The 16430-nt window shown below is 39.4% G+C and overlaps 1 protein-coding gene across 1 annotated transcript; it reads left to right on the top strand.

The window, feature by feature from the left end:
* The first annotated feature begins 706 nt into the window (after positions 1-706).
* Positions 707-14745, top strand: LOC130695069 (galanin receptor type 2-like). The gene is made up of 9 exons (XM_057518183.2): positions 707-1175; positions 1381-1570; positions 11986-12171; positions 13067-13190; positions 13264-13315; positions 13401-13789; positions 13881-14059; positions 14128-14258; positions 14337-14745. Exons 1-9 carry the CDS (start codon positions 1034-1036, stop codon positions 14504-14506), a joined length of 1563 nt encoding a protein of 520 aa, XP_057374166.1. The 5' UTR covers positions 707-1033; the 3' UTR covers positions 14507-14745.
* Positions 14746-16430: the final 1685 nt, after the last annotated feature.

Raw genomic sequence — 16430 nt, 5'->3', positions numbered from 1 at the left:
AATTTGATAATGAAAACATTTTATTTCATACGTCCTCATTTAGATAACAAGAGCAATAAACGAGACTGGCATATAAATGTGACGTCCATTCATGTCGTTCCACCGTGACCGTTTCAAATCACAGCAACCCCGCACACACAAATACAATCAAACAATTGATTCAATTCAATTAATTATCCCGTTCGAGAAAGCGCAACAAATGGATTTGTTTTTGCTTTTTTTTTTTTCACATTCACGTTTTGGCAGTTGGATTCAATTACTCTGAAGGCATTTATCGCACTTGGTTGCGCTAAAATGAAAAACAAATGATGAAAGCCCCTCTCCGTATATTTGGATATAATTCATCGGTTGTCAAAGTCAACCATACATCTCTCTATTCTCCGTGAGTTTTCTTTCGCTTTCCCTCCGTATTTTCTTTTGCCTGTTTTTCTTTTTCCCATCAGATGAGGTTAACCCAATTGGAAACGGGAAGGGAGTCGATGCGCACGAGCTAAGCTGGACTGAGTGCCTGCCTCGTGCATCGCTGGTAAGCGCATGTGCTCCAGGAGCTACACGGGCTGTAGACAGGGCGGAAAAAAAAAGGAAAAATTGTATGCACTGCGAGACGTGCACGGCAAGACACACAAACAAAGAAGAAAGCACAGCGTCCAAAAAAAATGGGACCGAAGTGACGAGATCGGTGCTTTTGCACGCCATTCGCTTTGATCGCGGCAACGAGACTCGTCGACGTCGTTGTTTGTCCAGTATTTTATTTTTTTTTTTCATCTCGGCTTGTTCAACACGAAAAGGATCACACGCACGCATACAATTTCTACGTACTTGTTGACGAAAAAAAAAAAAAAAAGGGAATTGAAGTGTCTAATTGACAGTGGATGTAAAAAAAACGAATCATTTCGGCTCGCGTTTTTTTTTTTAGGGGACTTTGTTTGAAATGAGTTTTGAAACAAATTCGAACAAATCAAGATTACCAAGCTGAGTGAACAAAGAGTTAATTTTTTTGCGATCCGAACGGAGGTTAAAAAAGAAAGAGAAAATGTCGGATGAAGCGCAAAACATGTCGGACATTAACTGGCACGGCTTAGACATTTATCCGCTGGATGTGTCCACGGAGGATGAATTGGTTAACATCAACACCAGCAGCAACCGTTCTCCAAGTCCGATCGAATCGTTGTTAGGTAAGTCCAATCTTTTCGAGTGGTCCCCATTCGTTTTTGTTTTTGTTTTTTTCCTGCCTCTTGTAAGATTATATTCAAAATAAAAAGAGGAATCGCTTAGGAGAAATAAGGATGGAAAATCGCTGACTGGTGTGTGATATTTGGAAATGAAATTAATTAAAACAAATATGATTGAAAAAAAACAACTTTTTGGAATGAAATGTAGGTGAATTGTCGGGTTCTCATTCGCTGATTTTCATGGAGAACGCCGAAGAAATGTTGCTGCCGTGGAAGAACAATCCCAATTTCGTGCCGATTGTTCTGACACATGTCATCACTTTCGTGATCGGTCTTGCCGGCAACATTGTCGTCATTAGTACGATGAGTCGCGGCCATGGGGAACGCTCCGTTACCAGGTTAGCTTCATTTTTTTTTTTTTTCACGTGATTGCTCAATAACTAGACGATGTATCCTTTTGTTATCGGGTGTTTTGGCTTTTTGCCCGTTTTTACATGGGAAGCGTCACGCCAAATGCGCAGTGGAAACTAATTGCAACAAAAACTTAGCGCCACTGTTATTCTATGGTTTTATCGCACATAATGGCGAGATTTCTTGCTGAAAATAGCAACAATATCTGGAGAAGGTGAAAACCGTGGGCGATGACATTTTCATTCTAATTTTAACGCTGATAATTAAATCGTCGGCCAACGCGCTCCGAATGTATGCGCTTGTTGAACGAATAGTGCGATTCATGTTTGGAACAACAGTGCGATTAAATATCGTCATTTGCACGTACTTGTTTTCAAACCGGTTGGTTCAGTACGTATTTCCATGACTTCTTCTCGTGCAAGTTCAATCGTTGGGCAACGCGCTGCTTCTTGTTCAGCTCATTTAAGGGAACATTGCCATTCGTAATGAACTGCGTAAACTGTCGGGAAACGGGCGATGATGACGAGGTTTAAAACAAGCAAAAAAATTGCATGTGAAGAGGCGATTTGATAAGAAGATCGACCATCGTCGAAAGCGAAAGTCGTACGAGGAAGAACGTACAAGATGAAAGCGGTCAAAGGATGTGAATCGTAATCGGATTTCAAATCAATCTCGCAACGGCATTTTGACTTCCCCCTTTTTTTTTTAACCGTCCTAGATTCTTGTTTTCTCGCTGATTACACGGAATTAATGTCAAAGGCGAAAGACGGGAAAGAAAAAGCTTCGATTACGAATGCGCTCTAATGAAAAAAAAATCTAAAAGTGTAGAATCCTTCATTAAAAAGTAATCAACAAGCAGCCTATGCTCTACATGACTAAAAAGACGTATATACCTCAAGAACCTATACACAAATGGAACGGGGGGCGTTTGTTTTATGTCAAAATCAAATAGAATTTCGGCAGCTCTTGGTGATGTGCTAATTGGGTCGTGTAAAGGCGTGCAATTGAAAAGAAAAAAACAAAATGCTTCAAACTCGGCTGAACAAAGAGCGATGGCTGGGCAAAGGCATGGCCAAATATGATTTGGAAAAAAACAAATATCCACGCTAGATTTTTTGTTTGTTTTTTTGCGTTGTAGGTTATAGCTGTTTTGTACTCTACAGATGACAGCCAAATCAAAAGAGATCGATTGATGATGTACGTCTAGTGTTGGGCGCACACGTTGGACACACACACGAGGCGAATGTTTTGAATATAAGGAAGGGTTCTCGGTTAAATCAAGACGTCACGGAATGACTCCGCCATTTCAACTGACATTTGATTCCAGTTCAGCCGAGCGTGTTGTATTGCGTCCGAGACTTTTGAGTCCGTTAACAGTCATCTTTTCCTTCCATTTTATTTGTTTTATTTTCTTTTTTTTTTTTTCGTTTTTAACAAAATAAGGAAAAATAATAGATAAAATCGAATTTGGGAAGGCATCATATACGGATACCCTTTGCTATGTGTAATCTAATCACGATTTCAATTGGGGGTAGCCTAGATACAAGTAGACAAGTATTGACTTTCAGGGCACAGGTTATTGTCTCGTTTGCCATCCACTCGATTTACTTTCTATTCGATTTTTATGTCAAACAAAAATAAAGAAATATTATACGAAATTCGATAGGTTTGGTCCATCTTGGAAATATGCATTGTGCTGTTATATGTTGATACAAGTTTTGATGGAATAAAGAATTTCGAAATGGTAGGAGGGCGAGGCCAGCAAATAGGATCGGATGTGCTCTGAACGTATATTTCAAGCAATCGTGATTCTGTCACGTTCCAGCGAGGCAGATGCCAATTCCACAACAGCCGCCCGCCACATAAATACTTGGATTCCATCGAGGATGCAGTGAACTTTTCTTCGATGGAAAAAAAAAACAAAAACAAATAAAAAACAAACAAACACTGGACGGAGATAAGCTGTGAAACGAGTTTCTTTCCTGCCAACACCCATACACTACATACACACATCCAAACGAAATAAGCTTTTATTTTATGGCAGTCCCATATAGAATGACCTGTATATGTTATAGCGTTTCATTTTTTTCCATTTTGCATTACGGTGAAACAAGATGAAACGTTTTTTAAAAGTTACATTATTTTGGGTTAACGTTTGAAGTGCTAATCAGTTTTGCCGCTGTAATCTGTGGCGACCAACAGCCTATAATAGCTAGTAGCTATAATAGTACATCTACTCTAAATGCCATTTTTTTTCGCAGTAGTAATCGCTGGGTATTAAACACAATCATTTACAGAAGGCTATATGGCTGATGGAACGACTTGAAAAATAATGTTCAGTGGATCTACCTATTGATATCTACGTTGAAAGCAAAAAAAAAGAAAGAAAAACAGATGGATGTTTTGCCTTTTATCTATTCACAGATTATAGGGAAAACATTCAAGTTGAACCGAACATAGAGACTCAAAATTCCCATATTGAATCTAGAATTTTATAGACCGATATCGGCGATGACTATGACGAAGACAATCGAGGCACATGCGGTAATGATGAGGCGCCGTTCCAGACTTGTCTCTAATGGACGCCATAATGTTTCCGCATGTTTCGCGCACATGCCAAAAAAGAAAAGAAAGCTACACATACGTGTTCCCATCATCTGCTACGTTAGCTTAGACACACGCGGCCGTACGCTATACATATATATATTGAAAACAGGCACAACTCCATCATCGCCATGTCCCAGAGCAATCAACATCATCATGAACATGACTACCATCATCATTTCGTGGCCCCAACTCAGTCGATTAGGAACGAGGGTGGAGATATGGAACAGATCAAGACCGAATATAATTTGCTGTCTGTTCTCGGTCTTCATCATCTGCGCCCGCAACAACGACAGAGTCTTTTATCCAATTAGTTTTTTTTATTTATTTCTGTTGTCCTCGTCCAAGTCATTTTTCTCCCTCCTTTTTCTTCTTTTTTTAATCTATAGACCGTAATTCAGTCGATTTTGATTACCTTGTCCGTCGATGTTAGCGATGGCGCATCGCATACAGATGTCGTGAACATTCGACCAGTGGATTCTGAAATCGGATTATTTATTTTTATTCATATCGTTTCTCAATTCAGCCATTCTTTTTGGGGGAGGGGGGGGGGCTGAGGATTTGTCCTTTCGGGTATTACGATTCATTAGCGTTTTTTTTCTATAGAAGAGAGTAGCCATTTTGCGCGACAAATGACATGGATTTAACAGGAAGGACATCTCAACGTCTTTTAATACGCAGAGAACTTTAACGTTCAGACTATTTTTTAAGAGGGAGCACTGGATGCTATTAATTATCTCTTTTTGTAATCAAAAAGCAGAGGGGGGAGCTTTGAAATAAACCATTTTTCATGCGAAAAAAAGCGACGGGGCTTGTGTGGCTTTCACGCGCTCACGGGACGAGGCTATGAGGCGACTGACGTCTTTCCGTAAAATCTCAAATGAAAAATATTGCGCCAAAGAGAATGAGCATTGAAAGGGGGAACATCAGGGCCCAGCATCATTCCTCTTTCTTCCAGCCTCCGTGAAAGACCCCGCAAATGATGTTTTTTTCTCCTCGTTTTTGTGCTCGTATGTTAATGTCTTTGGCTTCATGTGCGCGATGTGTGCCATATTTTTTTTTAAACTAGAAACGTGTCACGCTTGGCTGATATTATTCTCAATCAATTGGCCAACAGTCGGACGATACACGGCCCATAAATCTGTGCACTCTATTTCGCATGTTTTTTTTAAAGTTCATTTTTTTTTTATTGCCCAACTCATTAAAGCCTTTTCTTTTTCGCATTCCATTTCGAAGGCTAGCATAAAGAGATGCATGTAATTTAAAAAAAAAAAAAAGAATCTCTGAACCTGTAAATTCGCTGTTACTTATAATGTCATGTAGCTCATTTATTGTACACGCGTTTTCATTCCACGAAAAGACGCGTTGGTGATGACAAACGGGCGGAGATTGTGTTGATATCGCGTTACAAATTGTTTTTAGGCGGGAGGGACACATAATCACGCGTTTCCCGGTGCGGATAAAAATAAACTAGTCATATTTACTTGTGCGCTGGATGAACACCACACGCACACTTTAAGCCGGGAACATGTTTTCGTAAGCGTTACATTTTTTAGAGTGGTATAGATATGCTGTAAATAACGAGTTTTAGAGTGTACGGCATTCAGCGCTGTACATGATACATTTCATACTTTCGGATTAGCCACGTACGCGAATTCATTTCACGAAATTTGTCACCGAGAGAGATCAATATTCTCAACAAAAAAAAAAAACTGATTACGTTCATCGTTCGATCATGGCACCAGCGCAATCAGGCCGATCAAAGAACGAAGACAAAGATGAACCGTCGATCGCACATTTTTTAAACATCAAACGATTCTAATAAATTTAATCGATCGCTACGTTATTAGAATACTCTTGCCACGATTTTGTTTAACCCCCCTTTTTTCTTCAAAATTCATATGCACGGATGTGAAGGAGACTTGCAGCAATGAGGATTCCATTAGATGTCTCGACTCTACATCATGAAAAGAAGCGGAGCGCGTTGAGAAAAAAAAAATCGAAAGAGCTTGTAAATGGAAATATTTGAAAAAGAAAATATTTTCCCCTCTTTTAAACAGCCGAGATATAAAGGACGCCCTGCGTTTGCCTATATGCGCATCGACAATGAAATCAAGGAATTCAATAATCGAAAGACGTGGTTGAATGATCGCCAATTGTACAAAAGGTACTATATATATGGATGTGTAAGGGCAGCAATTTGCGGGAAAAAATTGAAACGGACGTCTTATAGGGTATTGGTGTTGCGCAATGGGAAGAAATAAAAAGAAAAGAATACGAAAGAACTTGTCGCTGGTGTGTGTGTGCTTCTATATAGAGCACGCGGAGCACTCACGCGGCGGTATATACACGTCTATGTAGGCCTCACACATGGCACTGAAGCAGCAAGTACCCGTTAAACAAAATTGGATTGCCCTATCTTACGAGCTGAATCAGACAACATCAGTCGAGTATACAGCCAACGAGCAGGCGCTATCCGACAAAAGGGAATTAGGAATTTACCATTTCCCGATAGACTAGGCGTCTTTTTTCCTTATTTTTAAAAATTTTTTTTAGTGTTTTCTGTTGATCCTGTACAACCCCGTCAACGTTTTGGCCCAAGTAGATGCCGAAAAATCTAGGCGTGTCATTTTGCTTTTTTTTTTTTAACGTTTAGTCGTTGACTTGAGGAGATGAATGCAAAATGAACGTATAGGAGAGATAGAATGCTCGTGTATGTTTTTTATTTTTCACTGCTAAAAATTGCGTTTAGAAAGAAGTACAGCGGCCTATAGGCTTATAGGCATCTACAGTGGAGAACAAATGTCATCATGTCTGCCATTGCAAAACGCTTATATAACAACCAACGCTGCATACATAAACCAAATTACAATGGCCTCCTATTTTTTATGTCACCTGTCGTGCTACCTCCATCCCCACGGCGCTTTTACACGCACTATCGAATCAAACTCGATATTTAATTTAAATCTGTATTCCACGGAATTCCGTCGAACTAAAAACATGTGCGAGTTTTTCGTTGTGCATGTGTGCGGAGCATTTTTTTTTTTTTTTTAAAGATGTTCTGTGTGTCTTGTCTGATCCCATTTTCTGCGTTGTTTGAACTCTTCTGGTCCCGCTATAACGTGCTGGATTGAACTACCACTAACAAAAAAAGAAAGAAAACAATAATAAAAAAAAAAAGGGTTGTGAGCTAACATTCAACCTGAAAGATCAAGAACTTGATGCGTTGTATCAATATTGACGTTTGTCAGCACGGCCCTATACGATGGTGCTCTTATTCTCGTTTTTTTTATTGGTCTTTGCTCTTCCATCACCATTGACTTTCGCAGTAACTGTTTTTACCCTCTTTCTTTTTTTTTATTTGTTACGTATATCTTTGGGCTGATGGCCCCAGTTCTTGTGTTTATGACATTTGAATTTTGATGTTTTTCTCTAGAAAAAAAGAAAAAGAAAAGGAGGAGCAGTGTATACAAGATGAATACGGCTTAGCAAAAGCTAAAAATCGTTGCAGAAAAATAACTGCCAATGCCAGATGTAAATGCTATTTACGTTTAGGACTCTTATTTTTCCAAGTGGCTACGTGACTGAAAGCCAAGCCATATAGCACATGGTAGGAAAAAAAAACTAACATAAAAAAAAAAAAGAACAGCGGAAAGTGGGCGATATCAAAACAGAAATACACAGTCTCTCAACTGCTTGCTCTGGATGTGCTTTGGATTAGCGCATTTTTTTTTAAAAAATGTTTTATGATTCAACTTTTCCGCATTTCAATTGCAACATTCCCAAAAGCTTTTTTTGTTTGTAAATCGTAGTAAATACGTAAAAAATAAAAGACTTTCGTGCCAATATAGCTTTTACGTAACACCCAGTTTAATTTACACAGCTTCGCCGTGATTAACGTGTATAAATACGTGCAATTTTGTTTTTTTCTGACCACATTTTCTCATTTTTCTTGTGCGTTTACGACGATTCCAAGTCCTCGCGAGGAAAATAAAAAAAAAGACCAGCCAGATCAATGTTTGACAATTGCGTGCGCTTGACACATCCAAGATGAAGTAACACTCCACGATGAAACCTTAACGGGTACGCGTAAATAAAGGCCAATTTCGTTTACAAAAAAAAAAAAAAAAAAAAAAAAAAAAGAAAAAGACCACACCAAATGTTGTTACAGCAGAAAACAGATTTTTAAAAAAGAATCAAAGAAGACGGGAAAAAATGTGTGCGACGAAAAATAAAAGGGAACAACAAGAGAATGAGTGCATTGCCTGCCTGGTTCCTGGTCCAACTGTCGAGCGGGTTCGATCAATGTAGACCTGCACATCTATTGTGCACGTGTAATTAGTCTTACACGAAACGACACTATACACGTAATCGAAAACGGTAATCACGTTGCTCTGTACACCCGTACACGAGTGATTGGCCTTCGTCTCCCTTTGTCACGCATAATGCACGCGTGTATAGAGTAACCGAAATATATTTACATAACACTCGACGTCCTTCTACGCCTTTGTGTGTAGCTGCTCGTTAAAGCTTCTCTGTGTCGCCGAGGCCGATTTGTTAGTTCCCCCCGTCGACTTTCCATCAGTTGTGTTTATATAAAATACGACCTATATGTATTTCGCTGTACCCCGAAGGCCTTAATTTTGGCGAAAGAGCTCGTTTGTTGTTACGTTATTGTGCATCGTATTCTTTTTACGTGTTGCTGATAACAAGCTGGATGAGCCTCATCCTCGATGTATCCATACTGGGTCGTGCATGACTCAACATTGAGTTGTTGATTTCATCTAATCAGGACGTAGTAAGTACAAGGCCTTTTTTTAGACTTCAGGATTTTGCATATTAAACAAGCGGCTTTAAAATCGCTGTTTTCATTGCATCATTTTTTTAGATGTTTGTTTTCTTTTTAATGCTTATAAGGATAGCGGCATGACAGTTGGGACTAGCCATCTGCTACTGCTGTAAATAAGAAAAAATAAAAGGAGTTAAAAGAAATGGCATCACCCGACGACGATCAATACCGCAATAATTCGACAGTCCCGCAAGGTGCAATTTCGGCCAATGGAAACGAATCAGACGTGATATCGTATACATTATATATAAAGGAGTAAAGCGAGAGGGCAATAGTAAAATAGGGGAAAGTCAGGTTCAACGTACCCTTTGAACTACATACACCAAGCGTAACCGGACATGCCAACTATGTCCGTTTAGTGTAGCCAAGTGGAATTTATTTCCGGGGGACCTTCGAGATGGTTAGTTCCAAATTTTTTTTTTTTCAAAGATATTTCTAGGATACGAGAGCTAATTAAATCACTTGCTCTTTGCCTTCTGCTTCTGATGTTTGGTTAGTCGTTTGCTGTATTTGTCTGACCTCGTTATCCAAACACCGTTATCGGTTAATCAGAAATGTTTTTATTCCCATTTGCAGCTTATTTGCTACAGCCATTACAGAGATAGTCCTTTTTTGTTTTCCTTATATTTATGGGTTGTCCGTTTGTTTAGACTTAATCTTATATTTTATCTCGGATGGAATCAAACTGTATACAAATAGTTTGATTACAGTTCGATTCATAGATCACGTGATGCAACAAGCTGCAATAGATTGGCTGATTATTTTTTTTTATTATTATTGTATAGTCAATACATCACTCCAACTGGACAACTGAATGGATCGAAAAAAAATAATAAATGATACGATAAAGAGAACTGGAATAAAACGTAATTGCATAAACGAGCTACTGTACTACTACAGCAGCCAAGCGTGTCCGCTTAATACGTAGAGTCCAGTGGTAACGCGTGAGTGTAGTCACGCGAGTATAGACACGAAAAATGACAAGCAGCGCGTGACTTTCATCTTTGCAGACCTCCATCTCTGAGTCCCGTTCCCCTATCAACAAATGCGGTCAATCATAAAGCCCATCGAAGATTCCCTCTATCTTCATTGAATAATTTTTACGAAAAAAAAACGAAAGTCTCAATTCCATTTAAATAGACGTAGGCCTACATTATAAATCCGTTGTGCAGTTCGAGGTGTTTATTCAACCTGAAAACCAAGGCGCCATCACTCAGAATGTACAATTTAGACCGAGTTCCAATGCGCAGACAATATATTAAGAGAAGTTGGATGGAAATCAAAGCAAGTTAACACACACAGACGATCACTTCAAAGACTGGCATTGGAAGTTCGGAAGAAAGGCTAAATAACTTTTGACATAGTCGAGCGAAGAAGGCCCGTTGCTTGCCCTTATATTATCACTGGAAATATATTAAGTACACATAGAGGATAGCGGTGTATGACATCGTGATGTTGTTAAATACCACGTGACATTTGCTTGGTCCTATTGCAATGGGGGATGTAGCTATACGTGACCAATAAGCCGGTTTATATAATCATTTTCGTTCATATCGCTAATTCGGCTCGGATGGTCATATTGCGGCTATAAAAGCCACGGGCAGGCCATGCCGACTGAACGGAGCAACGAAACCGTGATATGAACATAGTTGCACAATGGTCACGAAAGAACAGAAATCGATTTCCATTAGTTGGATGCGGTCGTTCGTTTTGAGAAAATAACGAGGCTGTACTCTCGTTGTACAGTGTAACTATGAAAATAAAGGAGATGACGATGCTTTCTTGTTAACAAGTGTGTAGGGCGAACGTACAATGATTTAAAGATATATTTCTTTACGAAACAAAATTGTGAGAAGAAGCTCAATAAAAATGTGGATGGGTGGAAACAGTTAACGTGGGCACAGACTTTGTCACAGTGCGTTCAGCCTCACAAATTGCATTTGCGTTATTGAGCCTCGCATTTTTATTGCGAAAAGAAAGAGAATTTCGTGCGCTATATAGCCCTCAGTTTCGATCTTTTCAAAAATCTAAATTTTTTTTTATATATATACGGCTTTATATTGCTTCTTATTCTTTTATGCGTGAAGCCAACTGACGTGGAGACACGAACGATACATAACCGTTCGTTATACTCGCGATCGTCAGCGTACGCCCACACATTTTTCTTTTTTTCATCCAAAAGCAAGAAACGAAGCTTATTTTGGCAATGTCAAAAAATTCTCATTGCATCATGTATTTATTTTAAAATAACCTGAGACAACTGTCGTCAATATTATCTGTCCAGTAGCGTTATTCAAATTACCCATCGCATGCACATTTGATTGGATATACGCAAATGACACGCATTCAGGCACATGGAATGACGTTGGATTTAAGAAGAAATAATAAAAAAAAAAAAAAAATGTGTCGCACATTCGTGCGTTCTATCTTTATGCTTTTTATACAGTATATAGCCTTTGCATCTATCAATATACCTGTAAATAGATATATCATTTAATAGAAATGGTTTTCAGTTGGCAACGCTCGATGTTTTATCTTTGCTATATTTGCGTTGGACGCAGATTTGGGCCCGGCTGATACACCGCAGCAATGTGAATAAGAGCTTTTTGCTAAAACTCGGAAGTCCCGACGTTTCGGTTGGGTTCATTTATGGCCTCGGGATTTGTTATATTTACAAGCCACGGACGGAATGGGCGAGACGTTCTTAACGGTTGCGCAGTCAGCGACGTGTTTCCTATTCGCCGTGCCAACGAAAGGATCCGTTGTATCCGCATTCGTTACCTTGTAATGTATGCGCCAATAATTACAGACTAATCGTTCGTAAACGAATGACAATAAAGATGAATGAATTCCGTGTGAAGTTTTAAGCTGGGCACAGTAGACTGAGAAACAGCGTTCGACGTCATCGAAAATAATTCCAGTTGTTTTTGTCTTTAAATTTGATGATAGCATGTTTCTGGTGAGCTTAGCGGTGGCTGATCTTCTTTTGGTAGCTGTGAGCGCTCCGCTGGAGACCATGGGCTACTTTCTGAATCCGTGGACTAAAGGCGGCCGACTCTGTCAACTCCAGTACTACGTGGAAATGTTGTCAGCTGTCGCTTCCGTCCTCAATCTCACAGCAGTCAGCTTAGAAAGGTAAACACAACTATTTTATCGCATTTTATTTTGATTTCGCAAACAAGGTTTGATATTGTTATGACGGCATAGCCAGCGACTTTGTTCCAACTGTTATCAGGCTCGCATCTAAGACCTTTATTGCCCTACTAACAAGCAGGCTCTATGAGGGTGAAACACGAATGAGGCTTGCCCACTTGTACGTATTGACGTCTTCAATTGATATAATAAGGAAGGGGGTGTGTGTGTGTGTGTGTTTTAAAAGGAAACGCCTTCTGAACAAAGAAAAGTGGAACTCTGCGGGGGCATAGTCTACAATTCCAATGCTACGGTTGATTAAACATCTATAGGCGGCATGTAGTTAAACCCAAGTCACGTTTGGCCCCTCGTGTCGTCTTCTGCAATGACAAATCTATATAGATGAAGATTACGAAAGTTACGCTTGTGATCTTTTTCTTTTCTTTCTTGCCCAAATTTGGGCTGAAATTTAATCAATTATAGCTAATGCCATCGGTAGATTTAGGGAAGTCATTGTTCTTCGGTCTTCATATGTAATTGCTTTCTGCTTCCGCATGATTGAATTTCGTCCATTAGGACTTATGGGATATAGTCGCTGGTAATCCGTTGATTTGTGGTCGAATTATAGTTGCGCAGTCAAAGTCGACTGAATAACGTAGACTAATATCGATAATTATTAATCGATAATGACAGCTGATGTACCATAATTTACGACTGACAGCTGTGAAGAGTAAAACGATGTCAAAATTATACGATGTATAAATAGCGGCATATATAACAGCCTGCCGTTTTGTTGGTAGTGTCGGCTTAGTATTTTAAATTTGTATCTTGGAAGCACAAAAAAAATTTGGCCATAGATTTTGATTCATTTATTATTAATATTTTCAATTCTTTTTAGGTACTTAGTGATTGTATACCCAATGAAGTCACGATCATTTTGTACGCTGCACAACTGCCGAAGAGCTTTAATTGCAGTCTGGATTTTTGCCCTTTTACTTACAGCTCCGTCCGTTTGGGCCCGAGTAAGTTTTTACTACGTTAACAGAGTACCATAAAGACAATTCATTTTTTGTTTGATCACTTGAATGCGAATAGGACAGTGTCACATACATCTATTATAACAACAAGACATCTGTTGCCGTTCACTGTGAGTTAACATTTTGAAATACCTAAATGATTTACATTTATAAAGGAATAAAATAATGAATTACAACAATGGAATCTGTCAGAAGATTGTATGGATACAGGAGATATCGGTCAGGATCAAGGTTTAGGTGCTTACAGCGGTTTCGTCATCGCTCTCTACCAGCTCCTCATCATGCTCGTTCTCCCGCTGCTCCTCATGATTATCTGCTATTCACGAGTCATTCAGGAGCTATGGCTTTCGACAAAGCAAATCACGGCCATGACACGCGAATGCAACAGTGGCTCACCGCGCCGTCTTGACGTACAAAATGTTCAAACCGGATGGGGATCCAATCATGGCCCAGGACTTAACACTGTCACAGGCCGGCTTAGTCACATGCAGTCTCACCACCAAGAGCCTCATCACGTTCGTAAACCGACTAATAAGTATGGCCATGCACGCAGCGGTGACGGTGCAAAACAAGCCCGTAAACAGGTGATAGGCTACTAAAATTAAATAATGGAACTCATTGAAAAGATCGGTTGCAATCGATTCGGTGGTACTTGAACTGATTTTGATTGACCAGGTCATCAAGATGCTGATATTGGTCGTTTTGTTGTTCCTCGTTTGCTGGGGACCAAGGCTATTACTGAATGTAATAATCAAGTGGGGCCTGCCCAGCTATGACCACACGGTTTACCAATTACGTTTTGTTTTCTATTTGCTGCCGTTTGTTCACAGTTGCATCAATCCTGTTATATACGGGTAAGTTGAGAAAGGCAATAATATCGCGTGATTTTTTAATTATGAGAGGCATTTTTGTAAATATATAGGTTCATGTCAACCAACTTTCGGCGCATGATGGTTCGATCTTGCACTCGGAGACGGAGATTCTCGCAAATTTGTTGCTGTTTCGTCCGTTGCTGCGAAGACGAAGACGCCCACAATGCTAGACCCAACTCTGGTATGTTTAAAGACATTCATTTCGGTTGGTTTTGTAATCAGAAAGCAAGCAGATCAGTTTTCTTTGTGCGTTCTTTAGTTATGTTTGAAATGAGTAACGGAACTGGGCTGCGGAGACATGGTACGCTCGGGCACACGTCAGCTTACTGCGTCTCAATAGCTACGACCGAAGCGACCTTGGCCACGGCTGTTCCACGCGGCTCCTTATATCAAGAACGACCAGGTCTTTTTACTGCAGACGACATGTAAAACAGGCCTAGATACAAACCTTTTTGGTTGTGCTACAGATGATCTCAAGACAATGGGGAAGTTTGACAATGCAACCATATGCAGTGTCGCCATTACCTGCAACAAAACATGTTATTTGACGTAAGGAACTACCTAAATATCGTTTATGTTTTAATGTGCTATTCCGTCGTTTTTTACGGTGTTTCAACTGCACTTAGCTCATCTCATTGTATGGTGGTGAGCCAAATCAATACACACGATGTTTATTGTGTAATATTCTGTACGCCTCAAAGCCAAAACTGTTTTTTTTACACGTGATTTAGATTCAAAATTTAACGAGGATCACGATAGTTATTATTTATTTTCACATGGGACTACTACTTTTCGAGTAATTACATTCAAAAAGTTATGTGCGCCGTAACTGCTACGATTGCGTTTTATTAAAAACTATATAACTAACGGGAAAACTAATAGTACAACCGGAATCAGCGCTCGAATTTGAGTATATGTATAAAAAAATGTGTAAAAAATCTGGCATCAATTGAAAATTTTTTGGGAATCACAGAATTATATTCAAGCCTGAATACTAGTTCCGAGAAAATTGTATTTTTTTTTCATTAAATCAACCGTTTTGGAAACGCACGGAATATTTGTATTGCATAGCGTTACGCTATTGCGTACTGGCACGCTATGACACTGGCGCGTGTACCGTGGGAATTTTCCCTCAAAAACCTGTAAAATCTGACACTGTAATTTTGTGAAAATCACAAAATTGTATTTTTTGTCATTAAATCAATTGTTTTGGGAATACACCGAATATTTGGGCTGCATCGCGGTAACGCTGTAGGTAGGGCTCGGCCCCGATCGTCTTTGATCAGGGCAAACCGCGGTTTTTCAAACCGCAAATCCGCGGTGCAAACCGTAAAACCGCGGTGCAAACCGTGCAAAACCGCGATGTAAACTGCAGTTTACACCGCGGGTACAAACTGCGTGTACAAACCGTCAAATCGCGGTTTTTGAAGGATTTAGCCATGGTTTAGCATACACTCTCATTTGTAGAGTCTCTCATTATCATTTATGTCGTGTGTTAGGAAATGTATGGTTAACGGAATAATGGAATATCACTGCAGATAATGTGTTTCTTTTTTTCACTATGTTATACAGTTATTAGTCCTTGTTTGGTCACTGTTTGTATGGGAGGTGCAGCTATTTGCTGTAGATAACATTAATTCAGTCGAGAGTATTGGATACTGCAAGTGCTTTTAGAGGTGACACCAGCTACTAGGTTTCTCGAAGCATTGGTTTTAATCTACTTTGTTTAAAATCTTCAGTTGTAACTTCTTGATTAACAGAGCTCTTATTCACGTCTTGTAGACTGTATATTTGATAGCTTTTGAGATGTGTAAAACTTGAAAGTTTGAAAAATTAAGACTAGTTCTTGTGGGAATGTTAACATCCATGTTTGTTTTCGTCTCATAATAATCTTTTTCTTCAACAGGTCTCTTTGTGTTGATGGGTTTCTGTCACCCCAAAGCACATAAAAGAATTTGCATCATATACAATCCACACATTAATGTTAAAGTTGTGAAATACAGAGATAGCCCCTAGCAGATGAGCTTGTTGCAACGGCCTAGCCACAGGTTCAGATTTTTGTCAAGACCTAAGCCTTGATGTAAGCAAGGGTGTCAGTGATATCCTTAATGAGGCAAGGGATTTCTGCTAAGAAACAAGTATCCCTAAAAATTTTTTGAATTTCATCTGCTTTTGTTTTTTTTTGCTTTTTGAATGATGTTACACTTGTTATTTTTTTCTATTTCTTCCCGACAAGGTCTGGAAGGTGAATACAGTTGAGGAATGAACAACCAGTATAGGAGCCGGAACTTGGGAAAGAAGAACCTGAAAATCCGGACGAAAACTATTTAGTTCCTGATGCAAGCCCCAACAA

Source organism: Daphnia carinata, chromosome 4, assembly GCF_022539665.2.
Source record: "Daphnia carinata strain CSIRO-1 chromosome 4, CSIRO_AGI_Dcar_HiC_V3, whole genome shotgun sequence".
Lineage (NCBI taxonomy): Eukaryota > Metazoa > Arthropoda > Branchiopoda > Diplostraca > Daphniidae > Daphnia > Daphnia carinata.
The sequence above is the reverse complement of the archived record's forward strand: the minus strand, read 5'-3'. Positions and strand labels throughout refer to the sequence as shown.